The 16,006-nt window shown below is 39.8% G+C and overlaps 1 protein-coding gene across 1 annotated transcript; it reads right to left on the reverse strand.

Moving 5' to 3' along the window:
• Positions 1–857: 857 nt before the first annotated feature.
• On the reverse strand, positions 858–3,911 carry LOC112187671 (E3 ubiquitin-protein ligase WAVH1). Its single transcript, XM_024326561.2, has 2 exons — positions 3,118–3,911; positions 858–3,002 (listed from the first exon to the last, which is right to left on the reverse strand). The coding sequence occupies exons 1-2, from the start codon at positions 3,544–3,546 to the stop codon at positions 1,278–1,280; spliced, it is 2,154 nt and encodes a 717-aa protein (XP_024182329.1). The 5' UTR covers positions 3,547–3,911; the 3' UTR covers positions 858–1,277.
• Between the last annotated feature and the right edge of the window lie 12,095 nt (positions 3,912–16,006).

Genomic DNA, 16,006 nt, shown 5'->3' on the forward strand with positions numbered 1-16,006 from the left:
TTCTTTCACTTGAGAAATGGGAATATTATCCTAACTACTTCGATAGGCATGTGGAATATTTTCCTTGGTTTTTCTTGAATGCCCAAGAATTCTATTTTGTCTTTTCCTCTTCTGGTTTTCTCTCAATATTTCTGATCAAGCGCAATTCAAGCAAACCGTTTGGATGGGTAATGAAATACCTGTTGAACAAACGTGCATGCATCGTATCCAAGTTTTTATCATTCCATTTCTTTCATTGAGAAATTCCATCGATTTGGAAAATGACCCCTCCTCTTGTACACAACTATCATGGATAAGGGAACATGTGCGTTGCATCTTCTTTCTCTTTCCCACACACGCATTACAAATAATTACATTATACTTTTAAGCATGTCTTTTGGTTCCAATAGGGTTAAATGAATCTCACAAGTGCTCCACACATGAGGTGGCTCAAAAAGGATGTAAATGATCGAATTTGACTACACATACATTGTACACCATCTAGTACCAACCTCCCTTTTACGAAAAAAAAATGGCAAAAGAAACAAACACCATCATTTAAACCAACTTGTTTATGAGCAAATGACAATGATTATGCCAAAACCCACCACTCCTAAATTCCTAAGCAGATGGAAGAACCAAGTTATTTGATCTGTTATAAGCGTTTTGGTCCTTGGCGTTATCCTTTTGCTTCATCATGTAAGCCATTAGCTATACCCTTTGCCTAATAAACCCACCAAAACCACTAGGTACTACCAAAACAAGTAAACAACAGCTCACACACACACACAAAAACCCATCACTTGCAACCTCATTATTGATCAGACCCAACAACCAAATAAAAACAAAATACCCAATAATTATTTTTTACAAAAATCCAAATACCACCGTTCCCTACCTCCTCTTAGAAATACATAAATAATTGTACTCAGATTTTTGGGTCTTTCTGGGTTTTGGGGGTTGGGAATACTAATAATCTAATAGAGACAAAACCAATAGTAAATGAAGGCCACAACACAACACCCAATTTTTCATTTCATTGTGGGGTTTCGTTGCCCTTTTCCACTCCTCGCTTGCCACTATCACTATCCGTTCCTTTCCAAAAGAGCCTGGCCGTCCGTTACCGCTTTGTCACTACTATGGGCCTGGGCCCTGGCCCGGGCCCACGTTTCAAATCATTTCTCTTTTCATATTATTTCCTTTCCCACCAATATCATATTATATTTCTGTTTCTTTTACAATTACAAAATATATGAAAATTCAAAAAAAAAAAAAAAAAAAATTCTAAACTAAAGAAGCTAAAATCTGGCGTTTTCGAAGCCGTGTAAGTCGCTGACTCTGTTCATGGACTTCCTCATTATAGCCACCTTAGCCAATCTCTCGGCGGCGCGCCAAGCCGAGGTCGGCGTCAGCGGCTCCGGCTTCTCCTCCAAGTGCCAGTTCCCTCTCTGCCTCTGGGCCACACTCTGGTGCTGCCTTCCACGGTGCAGCTCCGCCAGCTCAGCCTCCAAGCCGCGCAGGAACTCCTCCGCCGAAGCCGAGCTCGACTGGAGCAGCAGAGCTCGAGCCGAAGTCAGCAAGTGATGGGCGCCTGAGAAGTCGTTTCGCTCCAAGAACCGGCGCGATTCGGCCACGGCTCGAGCCGTGACGTGGAGATTTCGCAGCCGTTGGATGTTGGGGTTGGAGGAAGAGGTAGAAGGCGATCGGACGGCTTGCGAGCGCGGTACGAGGAGGGCCCGCTCTTTGGAAAATACGAGCTCATTCGACGACGGGTCTCTGTAGGTGGACCGTACGGACATCATCGCGTTTTGGGTGTGGGACCCGCCGGAATTGACCGGGACTTTCAATTCGACGAGCAGCTCTCGCTCTTCTCCGGCGTAGAGGTCGCCGAGCCGGATCGAACCGGATCCGAGAGCCGTGGGCCGGCCCGTGAGAGAATAAACCGCCCCGATCTCGGCGTTGGCTGAACCGGTTACGACGCTGAGCTGGAGCTTGACGTCTTTCACCACCACGCTTAGCAAACCCCCCACGCACTTGGCGAACGCGTCGTCGGTAGTCTCGGTTAATCCGACGGTGTGGACGGGGATGTCGAGGTGGGGGAAGCGCGTGGAGGACACGACCGGGGAGGAGCGCTTCTGATTGGCGGAAACGCCGCCGCCGTCCGAGAGGAGCATAATGCTAGCGACAGGGTTTCTCTCCCGGCGGTCTTGCAACACCTTGGCCGCCTTCTTGAGCGCGTCGTTGACACACATACCCTGGCCAACGCCGCAGAGCGCGTCAACTATCCGACGCGCCGATCTCCGGCCGGGCGACGTCATCCTCCGTAACGGCAGCAGCCTCTTGGAGGTGGACGAGAACGCCACGATGGAGAGCCTGTCGGCGTCGGAGAGAGAAGAAATTATCAACCGTAACGCGCGCTTGGTGGCCTGAATCCTGGCGCGGCTGGTATTGGCGCTGACGTCGACCACGGTCACCAAGTCAATCGGCGCCCTTCGCGACGACGACGTCGCTCTACCTTCCACAAGCTGCGGAGCTTTGACTTTCAAGACGACGGCGTAAGTCTCGAAGCTCCTCCCAAGCGCCACCACCGCCGATTCAGGCAGCAAACTAAACTCCACACTCTTGCGATTCCCGGAACAGACATTATTCCTATCAGGATTGACAAAGAAGCCCTGGAACTCAACGGCATCGTTTTCGTCCTCGTTTTCGTCGGACTCCGGAATGGGATTGAACCTGGCGCCGGAGGTGGGCGACATGAGCGGCTCGTCGTCGTTGTAAACCCTCAAGGGCTTGATCTTGACGTCTCTGAGCTTCGACTGGGGATTAGTATTGGTGCGAGGAGTGAGAGTTTCGAGCAGAGGCAGCTCTTTCCAGGTGGCGTGGCAGACTGGGCAGAGCATGAGAGGTTGCTGCTTGACATGGGTGGCGACGCAAGGAAAGTGAAAGGAGTGGGAGCACTCGGCTGTGAAAATGGCCGTACCTTGACCACTTTTCACGCTCTGCAAGCAGATTCCGCATCTACTCTGGAAAACGAGGTAAAAGGAGAAACCGTCATCAGCAAAAAAAAAGGTAACAGAAGAAATATAAAAGTGCTTTCACAATAATGTCAAAATAGATAAGAGAGAATCATATGCTTACTTTGTTGAGGCGGAGGGTGGATTTGAGGAGGGAGAAGCTGGAAGGCGATTTCGGGGAGGAGGGGTTGGATCGGTGGAAGACTCTGGGGCTGTAGGTCATTTTTTTCGGGGTTGTGGTGGTGGCAGGGACGTTGCATTGCAGTTTTGGGCTGTTGGGGAGGGAAGAATTGGGGGTGGTGGGTGCTGTGGCGGCGGTGGTGGTTCGGCAGCGGAGGCTTGGAGTCGACACCGGCTGGGATTGAAGGCGAGGCGTGGATGGGTTTGAGGAGGAGGAGAAGAAACCGAATTTGGAGGTGATTTTGGGGCTTTGGTTATTGTTGGTGTTGGTGTTGGTGTTTTCACATTGTTGCTGCTGCTTCTCTGTTACAACTTTGGTGTGTCTGTCTTTAGGGATAGACGTGCAGAAGGCCCTTCTCCACCCAGTCACCATTTTTTGATTCCTTGTCTCTGTTTCTGATTTGGGATTTTAGCAAAATGGAAGAAGAGCATGAACCGGAAATAGGGGTGGTGATAGAGATACTGGTATTGTGATGGTTAAAAAGACAAAACAAGAAGAGGATTGGGATTGGAAGCAGATGGCCTTCTCATCTTGGTCTTTCCCATGTTTCCATTTCCCTTAATGGGATTTGGATTTACTCGCTTATCTATCTCTATCTCTATCTCTATTGCTATAACTATTTGAAAAACTAGTTGCTATGTCCTCTCCCTATCTTTCTTCAAAATCGCCCCAAAAACAGAACACAGCTATTGAAAAAAGTCCTCTCACTCTTCTTAGCCAAATTCTAATCCCACACCACCCCTCTCCCTCATATAGAGAGCCACCTCCGTCCAGACTCCTCTCTCAATTATTTAGTAAAACCAATAATAATACTTTTTTTTTTCTTTTTTTTTTTAATATTATGATGGTATGGGATTCCATTGGGATTAACATTTTTTTTTTTTTCTGGATGACTGGCAAGTGGAGGTTGTTTAACCACTCAACAGTAACAAGTCAACGGGGCCCACTGAGCCTCTTGGAATTGGGTTATCACTGTCCCGTTTCCACGTTATGGTCACCGACCCAGTCCGGCCTCCCCAGAAATCCAATTTTTTTTTATTTTTTTTCACTGTAGTCACGGAAAAACAATCTTCATTGTTGTATTTATCATACTGACCGTTATTTGTTTAACACGATTTAATGACTTTGGCCTTACTCTATATTATTATTATTACTAGCGTTATACCGTGCGATATTTAGAGTAATACAAGAGGAATTTCTTGTCTTTTTTGTCTCAAATTACAGCATTAAGAGAATAAACGCTAAGAAACTGCTCTGAGCAATTTCTCGATTGAAATTTTGTTTTTGGCACACTTTTTTTTCTTTTCTTTTCTAATTTTCTATTATTTAATTTTATTATTTTACCATAATTACATTTTGGATGACTTTTATATGAAATAAATTTATTTTATTCAAATGACATATATGGCAATCTAAAATTTGATGAAGCATTTGACACCAAAATTTGGCTTCCATTTATAATAACAGAGATTAATCTTTTAATTTTCTTTCCGGAATGAAAAATATGTGTTCTGGTGGTCACTGATAGTAAGAGATTAAGCTCAATGAATAATAAACCGATTAATTTTTAGGCCAACTTGGTAACAGTGTGGTTATTTGCATGAAGCAGTTCTGACACCTATAACTGACATGGGGGAGTGGTCTCAGTTTTTTTGTGAAAGAGTACAGTGGTACAGGGTGGAAGGCCGGAGCTGCAACCAAACCCTAGTCTCTGGTCCGGTCTGGTACTGTGGTACTGGGGTCTGGTCCTATCCGTTGTGGTTTGGTGGGGTTAGGGTCCGTTGAGAATGATGGGTATGGGACGGGGTAGGACTGTAGGAGTATTAATGAGAGAATGAGGGTTAAATGGTCATTTTGGCAAATTATGGGGGGATTGTTTAATGTTATTCCATCGATCCCTAGAAGTACAGAGAAAAGGAACAGTGTTGGAACAGGAAAGCTGCACAAAATCAACAAATCTCAGCCCGATGTAATTGAAAGGTTTTTGTTGCTTACGAATTTATGATAGTAATTCCTTTTTCTTTTTTCCTTATTCAAGTTCATTTTGATTTGTGAATAAAATGGTTTTTGTTACATTTCTTTATAGAGACTAGATCCGTGTCTCCCTAAATTATAATTATAATTATACTTAACTTCTCTTCGATTAGATTATAGAGTCATGAATCGAACAATACAATTACTGTAAGGATAGTTCTAATTAGACCTCCAAATTTAATATTTGAATCTCTATTTTTTTTCAATTCAATAAACTCTTTCAATTCGTATAAGGAGAAAAACATATATATATATATATACAGATCCTATCCAGAGCGGAGCTCCGCTTTGAAATTAACGTGTGAAGTTCGAGTTTTTGGTCACTTTTCGGTCGCATATCCACATCTCGACCGTTCAGTTTTTAGGTACTGGTGTATAGATCATCTCTGCAAATTTTCAGCCAAATTGATGATCGTTAAGGTATCTAACTCGCTTAAACCAATGGACGGACTGAATCTGTCAACCTGAACCGTACTAGCTTTAAGGCAATTATCAATGCCTTAACGATCATCATTTTGGTTGAAAATTTGCAGAGACGATCTATACACTGGTACCTAAAAACTGAACGGTCGAGATGTGGATATGCGACCGAAAAGTGACCCAAAACTCGAACTTCACACGTAAATTTTCAAAGCGGAGCTCCGCTCTGGATAGGATCTGTATATATATATATATATATATATATATATATATAAATACTCTTATTACCTCCTCTATTAATATAATCTCAATTTTTCTTTTAGAAAATTGCATTAATATAACATTAGATTAAATTATTTTATTTATTCTTCAAAATTTCATTGTATTACGTATATAATTTTATAATTTACCTAAAAAAATTAAGTAAAAAAAATTAATTTATATATATGACTTTATCATTTAATACAAAAATAAATTTAAAATAATCTAATTCGAAATTTCCTTGAACTAAATTCATTGAATAATTTGGTGTAGTTTTACTAATTCATTGATTGATGGACATGATATTCCTTTAAAAAGGGGTTTTCATGTTGCTCTGCCAAACTCGAACTGCTCGGCGTCTAGGGTTGCAAATTTCTTCTTGTCCAGCGGCGCTCATGGTCGGTGTGGATTTGCCTCACCGGTAAGAGGCTGCTGTCGGACAGGGAATCTGGATGTGCCTGACAGCTTCTTGGAGAAGGTTTGGCTTGGTGTTTAGGCTAGATGGGTTTGGCGATAAGTCTGAACGAAGGGTCTTCCATGTTGTGGTTGTGTACAGGGATGGTGCCTCAATGAGGGACTTCTAAGTCGGACAAGTCGGAGGGGACTGGGGGGCGGTGAAGGATCCTGGATCGAAGAGCATGACGTGGTGCAGCGGGTTCCGTAGCGGCGCAGCTCGGCGTGGGGCTTTGCGACTTAGGTTACGGTGTAGTTTTAAAATAATACAAAAGTAAATTTAAAATAATCTAATTTGAAATTTCCTTGAACTAAATTCATTGAATAATTTGGTGTAGTTTTACTAATTCATTGATTGCTAGACATGATATTCCTTTAAAATGGGGTTTTCCTGTTGCTCCGCGAAACTCGAACTGCTTGAGTGCTCGGCGTCTAGGGTTGCAAATTTCTTCTCGTCCAGCGGCGCTCATGGTCGGCGTGGGTTTGCCTCACCGGTAAGAGGCTGCTGCCGGACGGGGAATCTGGATGTGCCTGAGAGCTTCTTGGAGAAGGTTTGGCTTGGCGTTTGGGCTGGATCGGTTTGGCGATAAGTCCGAACGAAAGGTCTTCCATGCTATGGTTGTGTACAGGGATGGTGCCACATCGAGGGACTTCTAGGTCAGACTAGTCAGAGGGGACTGGGGGGCGGTGAAGGATCTTGGATCGAAGAGCACGACGTGGTGCATCGGGTTCTGTAGCGACATGGGGCTTTGCGATTTAGGGCGTGGCAGCAGGGGTCGTCAGGATGGCATTGGGGAGCGACGGAGGAGACCGATGGATCTACACCAGAGCTGTACACGCGGCCAGTTAGTGTGGAAGATGAAATTTGGGCTTGGGCCAAGCTAATTTTTGATGGGCTTGAGTTTGAGCCTTTTTTCCTGGGGCTATCCTCTTTGGGATTCTATGGTGGGCTGGGATGTTTGCCTTAGGCCCATCCCTATTTTTTTGGTTTGTCTAATTACAATAAATTCCTTATATTTAGGAAGCTAAGCACCAATGTGCATTCTATGTATCTCTAGCGCCTCTGGAGTAGTACCAAATGAGGGTCTTCGCTACCTCTACGTATTTGAATGTATAATGAGTAGGATTATATGTATATGTACGTACCACTTGTGGGTACTACCACTAGCTTCTTGTCTGTCTATGGCCTTAAATGACTGCTGAGGGTTATGTAACGGCCTCTGCCTTGTGACAAATATAAATTTTCCCTAATTCAAAAAAAAAAATTAAGATCCAAGTTCAACTCCTTTTAGTTACATTTAATCTCTATATATTATTTATTTGAGAACCAAAGTCTTTTTCAGAACCATCCATATTTCAAAACAAACAAAAAAACTATGATATGGATTAACAAAAAAATATATATAATTGTCTACAAGTTCAGCCCCTCCAAGAATAACTTTCTGGTTTTGTCACTGAACAACCAAAGATGTAGACAGCTCCTCACAAAATTCTTCATAATTGAATTGATAGAGGCAAAAAAAAAAAAACAAATTGTTGAAAATACAAATTTAATTGTTCAAGGTTATTGGGGTAAAATTGAGGAGATGTATTTAAGCTTTTAAGTATTCAAAAAAGTGAATTAAAGGTTTGATAACTATGAGAGATCCAAATATCAAATTTGGATGTTCAACTAGAAACACCCTTAGTGTAAATGTGGCTAGTCTAGCAATGCATTTGTCAAGCTCAACATCAACAATTCAATTGAAGAGTATAACACTAGCGGCCGCATAGATTGTAACAAACAAACTAGAATTTAAAAAAAAAAAATTGTTGAAAATTACTAGCAATGAGATCGTTGAATTAAGTTCGAGTATTTTTTACACATTGTACAACATCATTCAAATTACATAATTTTCTTCCAAAATAACAAGGTGTGGTCTTTGTCAAAGTATCGAACCAAATAACAAAGATACATATTGACTTTTTAATGAAACATAAACAAATGCGGTTTTTTTTTTTTTTTTTAAGGGGGCTGGTGCGGCTACCCTTAAACATTGATTAATGAAACTGCAGAATACAATGGAGGGGGGGGGGGGGGGACGTAGAGCCTAAACCCCTGATTACAATAAGCATAAACATAAAGAGAACATCCTGAAATAATATCGAAAGTCTCCACTAAGGGTATGTATTCTGACAAGCACCAATTAGCAAAGAGTGCACAATTAGCTACTCTATTTGCTTTAACAAAGCGGTGACATAACGGAAAGATTACTCTATAACGAATAAGCATCATTACAAATATCACAGCTTTCCCACTATGTTGTCGCACGAAGATATATCCGGCGACACTCAATTTCATCCTGCCACTAGGAAGTTGCGTCCATTTGATATAAACAGCTCGCCGCCTCGCTAAGACAGCTAAGGCACACTGAAGGTGCATGCTGGGACCAATCCCACTTCGCCCTACCATTAAGTGATAGGGGCTTATTGTTGGCATAAAGCCACAATTAACTAAATAGAAATAACAATAAAATATAAAGGAAAATAAAATTAGAGCCAAAGCCCAAGCCCAGGCCCAGGCCCAATAACCATTAGGCCCAGTAAGGAACAAACAAGATTCTAGCCCAATCCATCGACACCACAGCCCCACTAACGCCGCCACCACCACAGCGCCACTATCCCCGCGCCTCTACCATGTTCCGACCTCCGTCCAGAGCTCAGCCACCCAAAGAGGCAGATCGCCAACCGATCTAAACCCAAGCAGCCAAAACACTAACAAAAAAGTCGAGACACCAGAACCACAAATCGACGCTGTAGCTGCACCGACGCTAAACCTCCACCCCATCCTTCCAAACCGCTTGTCCCCCGCCATCCCTTGCCAAGCACCGTTGCCTATCCAACCATCCAACCCACTCAACTTGAGATCCGATCGGGATTGAGGGGTTCAATCTCAACAGCGGCCCAATCTCGGCCACCACCATCGTCGCCATCCGAGAGAAGCATCACCACGAAGGCCAGAGCCCGTCCGGCTGCACGTGCCACACGCCGACGAGGCCAGAGACCCGCGTCGACGAGGGTGCACCGCAGGACGAGGAAAATTCTTTACGGGGAAAACCCTACTTTTTAGAGAGAGAATAAGAGCCTATTAGTATCCTCAAACCTCATGTTTTATTTTATGAGGTTTTTTTAAAATTTTCTCATATTGACTTTTTAAGTATTTCATTTATTATCGTACCAAGCTAAAATTTGCATATACAATTCTTCAATAAACTAATATTTTGATAGATATTAGGAGCAGATGGTTATGTTTTCGCATGCTAATTAAGTGCCAGAGCAAGTCTTAGGGCCCTCTTTGGTTGACTATGAAATCAAGCAGCAATTATTAAACAGTTCCGTCTTAGAGAAGTGATTAGGATGTAAGACTTTTATTCTAACAGAATGAACATGCATGTCAACCTAATTTGACGTTGAAATCAATAGTTGAATACTAATTGCGTTACATTACTCTGTTTGGGCGATGTCTACTTCGTCTAACTGATTTCCACGCAAGAGAAAATTAATTTTGATCGGCTAATTAAAGAATGAGAGTTTGGACATCTTGATGCGCGGAAAGATGTGTATAATTCAAGTACTTAGTTGGGGTGACATTGATGTTTTGAGGTGCTTAAATATTGAACATGCTTTCTCATTACTTTTTTAAAGAATTAGGCCAACCATTAATGCGTTTAATAAATTTGTTAAATTTTTCAATCGTACACTTTTTACTAATTGGTGTTTGTTTGAATACATATATTTGATAGGGACTCTTGATGTCATTTCGGGATGTATTCTAGGTGCTTATTGTGCTTATTGTAAGAAGGGGTTTAAGCTTAATGCTTTCCTTTGTATTAGGCAGTTTCATTAATCAAGGCTTAAGGGTAGCCGCACCAGTCCCTTACTAAAAATTAAATTAAATTAAATTTAAAAAAAACTAACTAGTAGAGGACAAAATATCATATTTACACTTATATAATTATAGTAATTCTGTCTTAGATGACAATATGAATATCTTTTTTGCAATAAAAAAAATAATTGGAGAAGCACTTAATTAAGTGTTGCTACATCCGTCCGTGTGTTTGATACAAATGTAAGACTAAATTATTTTTGATTTTATTGATTTTTTTTTTTATAAAAACAAAAGTCCATAGTTACAGCATCTCCAAATTCATTATTGGAGATAAGCCCGACTGGGTTTTTTTCTGCAAGAACGAAAAGAACAAATAATGCCCGCGCAGCTTCTTTCTTTTTCTTCTTTTCTTTTTTTTTTTTTTGAAAAAAAAAATCTGAAAAAGGATAAAAACGTTGTCAAAAAAGGTGGTGATTTGACAATTGACAGCGTCGTTGAAACCGTAACTCTGACAGACTTTGAAACTCACGTGCACCTCCTCGAAACCCTAACGCCGTTACACCCTCCGTAATAACAATCTCGTCGTAACATTCAAACCAAGTAATGGGGAAGGCATTACTCCTCCTTCGTCGGCAACCCGCCATTAACAACACAGTAAAAAAAAAAAATTCGTCTGCATGGATGTAAAACCCTTTGACCTGGGATTTCTTAATGACGTAATTAGAAAAAGGCCCTAGGTAATTAAGTGCTTAATTACGATCCTCGTTAACTGGGTTTCGGCTCAAACCCAGATGAAAGTTCTTTTTCAGTTGGTGTCTTCTGCTTTTTCTGCTCGCGGTTCACAGTGTTTTTTTCTTCTGCTTCTGCGGCGTCGTCTTGTTATTATTATAGTAATCGGGGATAGTTGGATCCACCGGCCACCGGCTGGGACTGGTTGAGTAAGGTGTAAGGTAATTTTTTGGAATAACATGCATAATTATTAAAAATTGGTGATTTTTAATTCTATTTTATTTATGTCCCATGTGGCACGTGAGTCTTCCCTGCTTACTAGCCTAGGCCTATGTTGCTTGTCAGGCTGACTCAAAGGTCATTTCAACTTTCAAGGCAAAATTGATTTCTTCTAAAACCAAAAACAGTACTAGTGATAATTACAGGTATTTTTTAACTAAGACGGTAACTCGGTAAGCTTAAGAAATTAATTTACTGCACACATTAATATTGTTCAACATAGTTGCCCAATTTCAATCATTCGATTTTATTTTGTTCTCTAGTTAACTCTTTCATTTTACCATTTTAAACATCTTTGTTACTCTTATGGAACAACATGATAGATAGATCAAATCATTAGACTTCTTCATAATACGATGTTTTTTAAACTTACAGAGTTATATTTTTTTTTTGATAAATTAAGTATTATGATAAATTGATCAGTACGGCATGCTTTCAAGTTTCAGAATCATATCTATTTCTCAAGTTTCAAAAATAGTAACATTTTTTCTTCTTCTGAATTTGGTCAAAAGACTTGTACCTACATATATTGAAGTTAGTATGGCTTGAAAATGAAGCTAATTAAGTTTGATAAGAAATCTTGGGCATGTAGTACGGAAAGTCTTACGTCTAGTAGGTTTTTATTTGTATTACTAAGTTTCCTCTTGTCTACTTTGCTTGTCATGTTGGGTTTATTCTAGCCAAATTCGGAAATAAATTATATGTCAAGTAAATGTGAATTTTACGTGCATGTTGCGTTTAACACCTGAACTATATATTTTATATTATATTAAAGTTAGAGCCTTGAAATTTTACTTACCATCACCCTAACATTGTTATATAACTATAATGTATAAAATTGAGCCCCCTTTCATCTCATGCATAGGCCAAAGATCATGCTCTTGTGCTTGAGGACATATTAGAAGAATTGGAAACAAGTGCAAATGGTAGCAACTAGCAACCTAATCATTTTTCCTCCTCCTTCTATATTAGTTTTTGTACCCACTATATAAGATGTCAATTAGTGTATCCCCCACACCCATACACAAAAATCCACGTGGGAAGTAGCCGTTGGTGGAACACGATACATGCTAAGGCCATTGTTGCCAATAAGAGAACCCTCTTCACTTATATTATTAGGGCTTTTAAAGGGCTCACCTGCGTTTGACCATACTCCATGAATAGACTAAAGTTCCTATGGGAAAATACAAATGTATAATGTAGCAAGGATTATGTTTTGGTGAGCTTTAATTTTATAATGAAGGTTTCCAATGTGACCACTGACCAGCACAAACCTAGCTACCCCATTTTGGCTTTTGACTTTATCTATTTAGTTTTTCTAGACTAAAGAGATGATTATCATTATAATCTTGGAAAAGGGATTCCCAATGTACCTGACTTGTGCGACGGAAAAGGCATATGGGTTGTCCTTCATATGTGATGTTCTTGAGTCTTGATTAGACAGAAGAGTCTTTTGATCCAAAAACATGGCGGTTTTCTCCCTGAATATTGATTATATTGCTACATTGAAGAACACGAGTTTGCATTTTAAAAATTTTAGGCAAACCGAATAACGACATTTGTAATTTCTGGATCGTTTATTTTATGACATCAACTAGTTATAGAAACTGAAGTATTGAAACAATGTTAATCGTAAGGGTGCGGCTATTGCCACTCTATCATTTTCTTTGTTCACCCTACAAATATTTGAATTATTGAAAGACTATATTACCCAAATGCAAAATGACTAATAAGTACACTAATTTTCTAAAATTTAAATTTTTAAGGAAAACTAAATACATATCTAATTAAATACAAAATTCTGATAACGTTAATCTTCACCTTCTCCATCCAAATTTCAATTTATTACAATTTTCTCTTTTATCTTTTTGTTGCGTCCTCATCGTTAATTTATTATTCAATTCACAAAACCATTAGTGTTAACTTCATTAAAATCTTTATAATACTTTTAGAAACACCGAAAGTAAAAAATTTAAAACACGAAAAAAAAAATCAATATTTTTTTCATTGCTCATAGTAGCACTTACTAATTTTTTAATATGGATTGAAATAAACGAACATTGAAACTGAATGGAAAAAATAAAAAAATAGAAGTAAATCAAATTATGATTTTATAAGGAAATTTTAATATATTTTAGGACGTCTTTTTAATTGATATAAATTAAATGAGAAATTTTCGTTAAACAAATTTTTTTTTTATATGATAGAGGATATTCTTAGAAAGAGAAATGGGTTGGGTAAGTAAATCTAATAATTGTAATTAAATTGTAGGGTGTAATGAGCAAGTAAGGTGAACAAAGAAAATTGTAGGGTGACAATAGCCTCACCCTAATCGTAAATGTTGTATATTATGTTCTTTTTAACTCCACCATGTAATTTAATTTAAAATTAGGGTCCTTGACCCATATCACTAAAATGGGATAAAATTAGTCCACTTAGAGTATTTCCAACAGACTAGCTAAATTCAATTTTTAGCTATATATAACTATTTTTAAAGCAAAAATCAACTCCAACAAACTAACCATACCAAAGTTAAATTCAGTTTTAGCTAAAATGACTAGCTATATTTAGCTAGAGAATCTTGCATAGCTAAAACAAAAGTTATGTTTCTCTCTCCTCTTTTGTCCACATGTCAGTTTATGATTCGATAAAATTTAGTATATTATTTACAAATTGTGAGCCCCTGAAAATTTCAGTTAATTTCCGAAAGTAATTTCTTGCCGATAAGATTTTTCCGCAAGGTTATTTAAGTGGAGGAAATGACTTTGGACATTGTTTTAATGTTGAGACCACTTAATGGGCCTTATGATTTAAGTTTGGACCAGAGTTCTTCGTTTTCGGCCTAGAAGGTTACTAAAGTTCATTGAAGCAAAAGATCGTCGAAGCAAATTTCAAAGGAAGGCGAATTGAGTTGTAGTGAAGATTTGAATTTTTAGTTTTAACGAAATCGAGAGATTACAAAAAGGACAAATGAAAGGAAAGTTAGCCCAAAACTCAGAAGCAATCAGCTAGCAGAATTGCATAACTCGTCGAAAGGGCAAATTCGACCTTTCACACACGCAAGTATATATAGAAATTGGAGACCCAAAAACCTAAACTCTCTCCTTTTTTCCCTTAGCCGCGTCCTCTCTCTCTCTCTCTCTCTCTCTCTCTCTCTCTCTCTCTCTCTCTCTCTCTCTCTCTCTCTCTCTCTCTCTCTCTCTCTCTCGTCCTCCCACTATAACACTGGAAAACCGCATCTCCGGCCACTATCTCGTAAAACCGCCACCACCCATCAACACAGAACCAAAATGCGACCTAAACCCAAGAGAAATCGAAGCCATGCATCGACCCGACCTCTCTCTTTCGCTCTCCTTCTCTCTGCCACCACCAGAGACTCCATCTCCAGCCACCATCTCACCACACCGCCTTCACCAATCGACGCAGCGCCCAAAAACGACCATAACCCGAGGCTCGCAGTCGACATGCACCGCCTATAGCCAGCACAAGCGACCACCATAGTCCCCGTCGCTTTGTCTAGCCGAAACTTCTATTTTCAGGCAGTCTCTTCAACACACAACCACCATCGCTTAGTCTAGCTGACATCGATCATCCTATTCCAGAAATTCTGTCTCCGATCGACGTTGCACGCTCATCGTCGGAGCCCACAACTCTGCATGTCTTTGCTTTCCAACCTTTAGTCAATCTCAGGCTACACGACTGTCATAGATGAAAACAACACGCCTTCTTCTACTAGAAACTGCATGGTTCAAGACTTTAACTCCGACCAGAACCACCATAGGCGCCACCGCCAGTGCGTGAGCTACCCAGTGACGCCGTGGGTGCAACCGGCTTACTCCTTTCATCTGGTAAGCTGGATTTCTCGTCACTCTCTTCATTGTCAAGGCTCCATTTTTATTTGCATTGAGAATCCTAATTCTATCAAATTGGACTGTGTCAGGTTTTTGAATCAGTGATTGGAAGCTTTGGAATAGAGAGAGCTATTGGGACAGTTTCGATTGATATCGAGGAAAGGTAAGAACCTCGAATCCTATTTTGGATATGAAATCTGTTGAGAGTTGAGTATTGATCATGTTTTGTCTGCTAGGGAGTCGAATGGTCAGTGATGTTGAAATGCTACTACGACAAAATGATCTCTACTTTGGGGAAAAGAAGAATGGTAAGGGACTGTGTATTTTGGAATTTGTTTGGCCATGTACTGTTTGTACTGATCTAAGTTATGGTTTTATTGAGTATGCGTGATATAAATTTGGTTGTGGTACTTGAGTGATTAAAGGATTTTGTGAATTAACAGTTATGTTGGAAACTTGGCATGATTATTAAGTATGAATCGGCTTATTGAATAGAGGAGAATTGTCTTGAGAATTAAAAAGATGAATTTGTTATCGACATCGAAATGTAAAATAAGAATGGAATCGGTGGTTTGGTCAAATGCATGAGAAAGTATGGACCGGATTTTGATAAGTGAAAGAATATGTGGGATATTCAATTTAAGGTTGGTGAATAGAAATATTCCAAACCTATCATATCCCGGATTTACCGTAGAATGAAATTATTCGGGAATGGTGGTTGCTATTTAATTGCTTAAGGTTTAAAGGCTAAATAAAATGAGGTCAAACTTGTTGACCGAAACTTTAATATGGAAAGAAATGTGATCACCATATCCCGAATAAGCTTACTACGTTAAGTGAATTGTTCGGGAATGGTTACTATTAATTATTGGTTAGAGATAAATTGGTAACTTGCAAAGGAATTGAACAATTTGAAATTGTAACATTGATTACTTAT

The sequence above is a fragment of the Rosa chinensis genome, chromosome 2 (genome assembly GCF_002994745.2).
Source record: "Rosa chinensis cultivar Old Blush chromosome 2, RchiOBHm-V2, whole genome shotgun sequence".
In the NCBI taxonomy this organism is placed as follows: domain Eukaryota; kingdom Viridiplantae; phylum Streptophyta; class Magnoliopsida; order Rosales; family Rosaceae; genus Rosa; species Rosa chinensis.

Bases quoted from the DNA above. Each gene is read 5' to 3' on its own strand.
- LOC112187671 (XM_024326561.2), bottom strand. From the start codon at position 3,546: ATGGTGACTGGGTGGAGAAGGGCCTTCTGCACGTCTATCCCTAAAGAC. The intron at 3,003-3,117 runs GTAAGCATATGA...CTCGTTTTCCAG, and splicing joins CCACCCTCCGCCTCAACAAA to AGTAGATGCGGAATCTGCTT.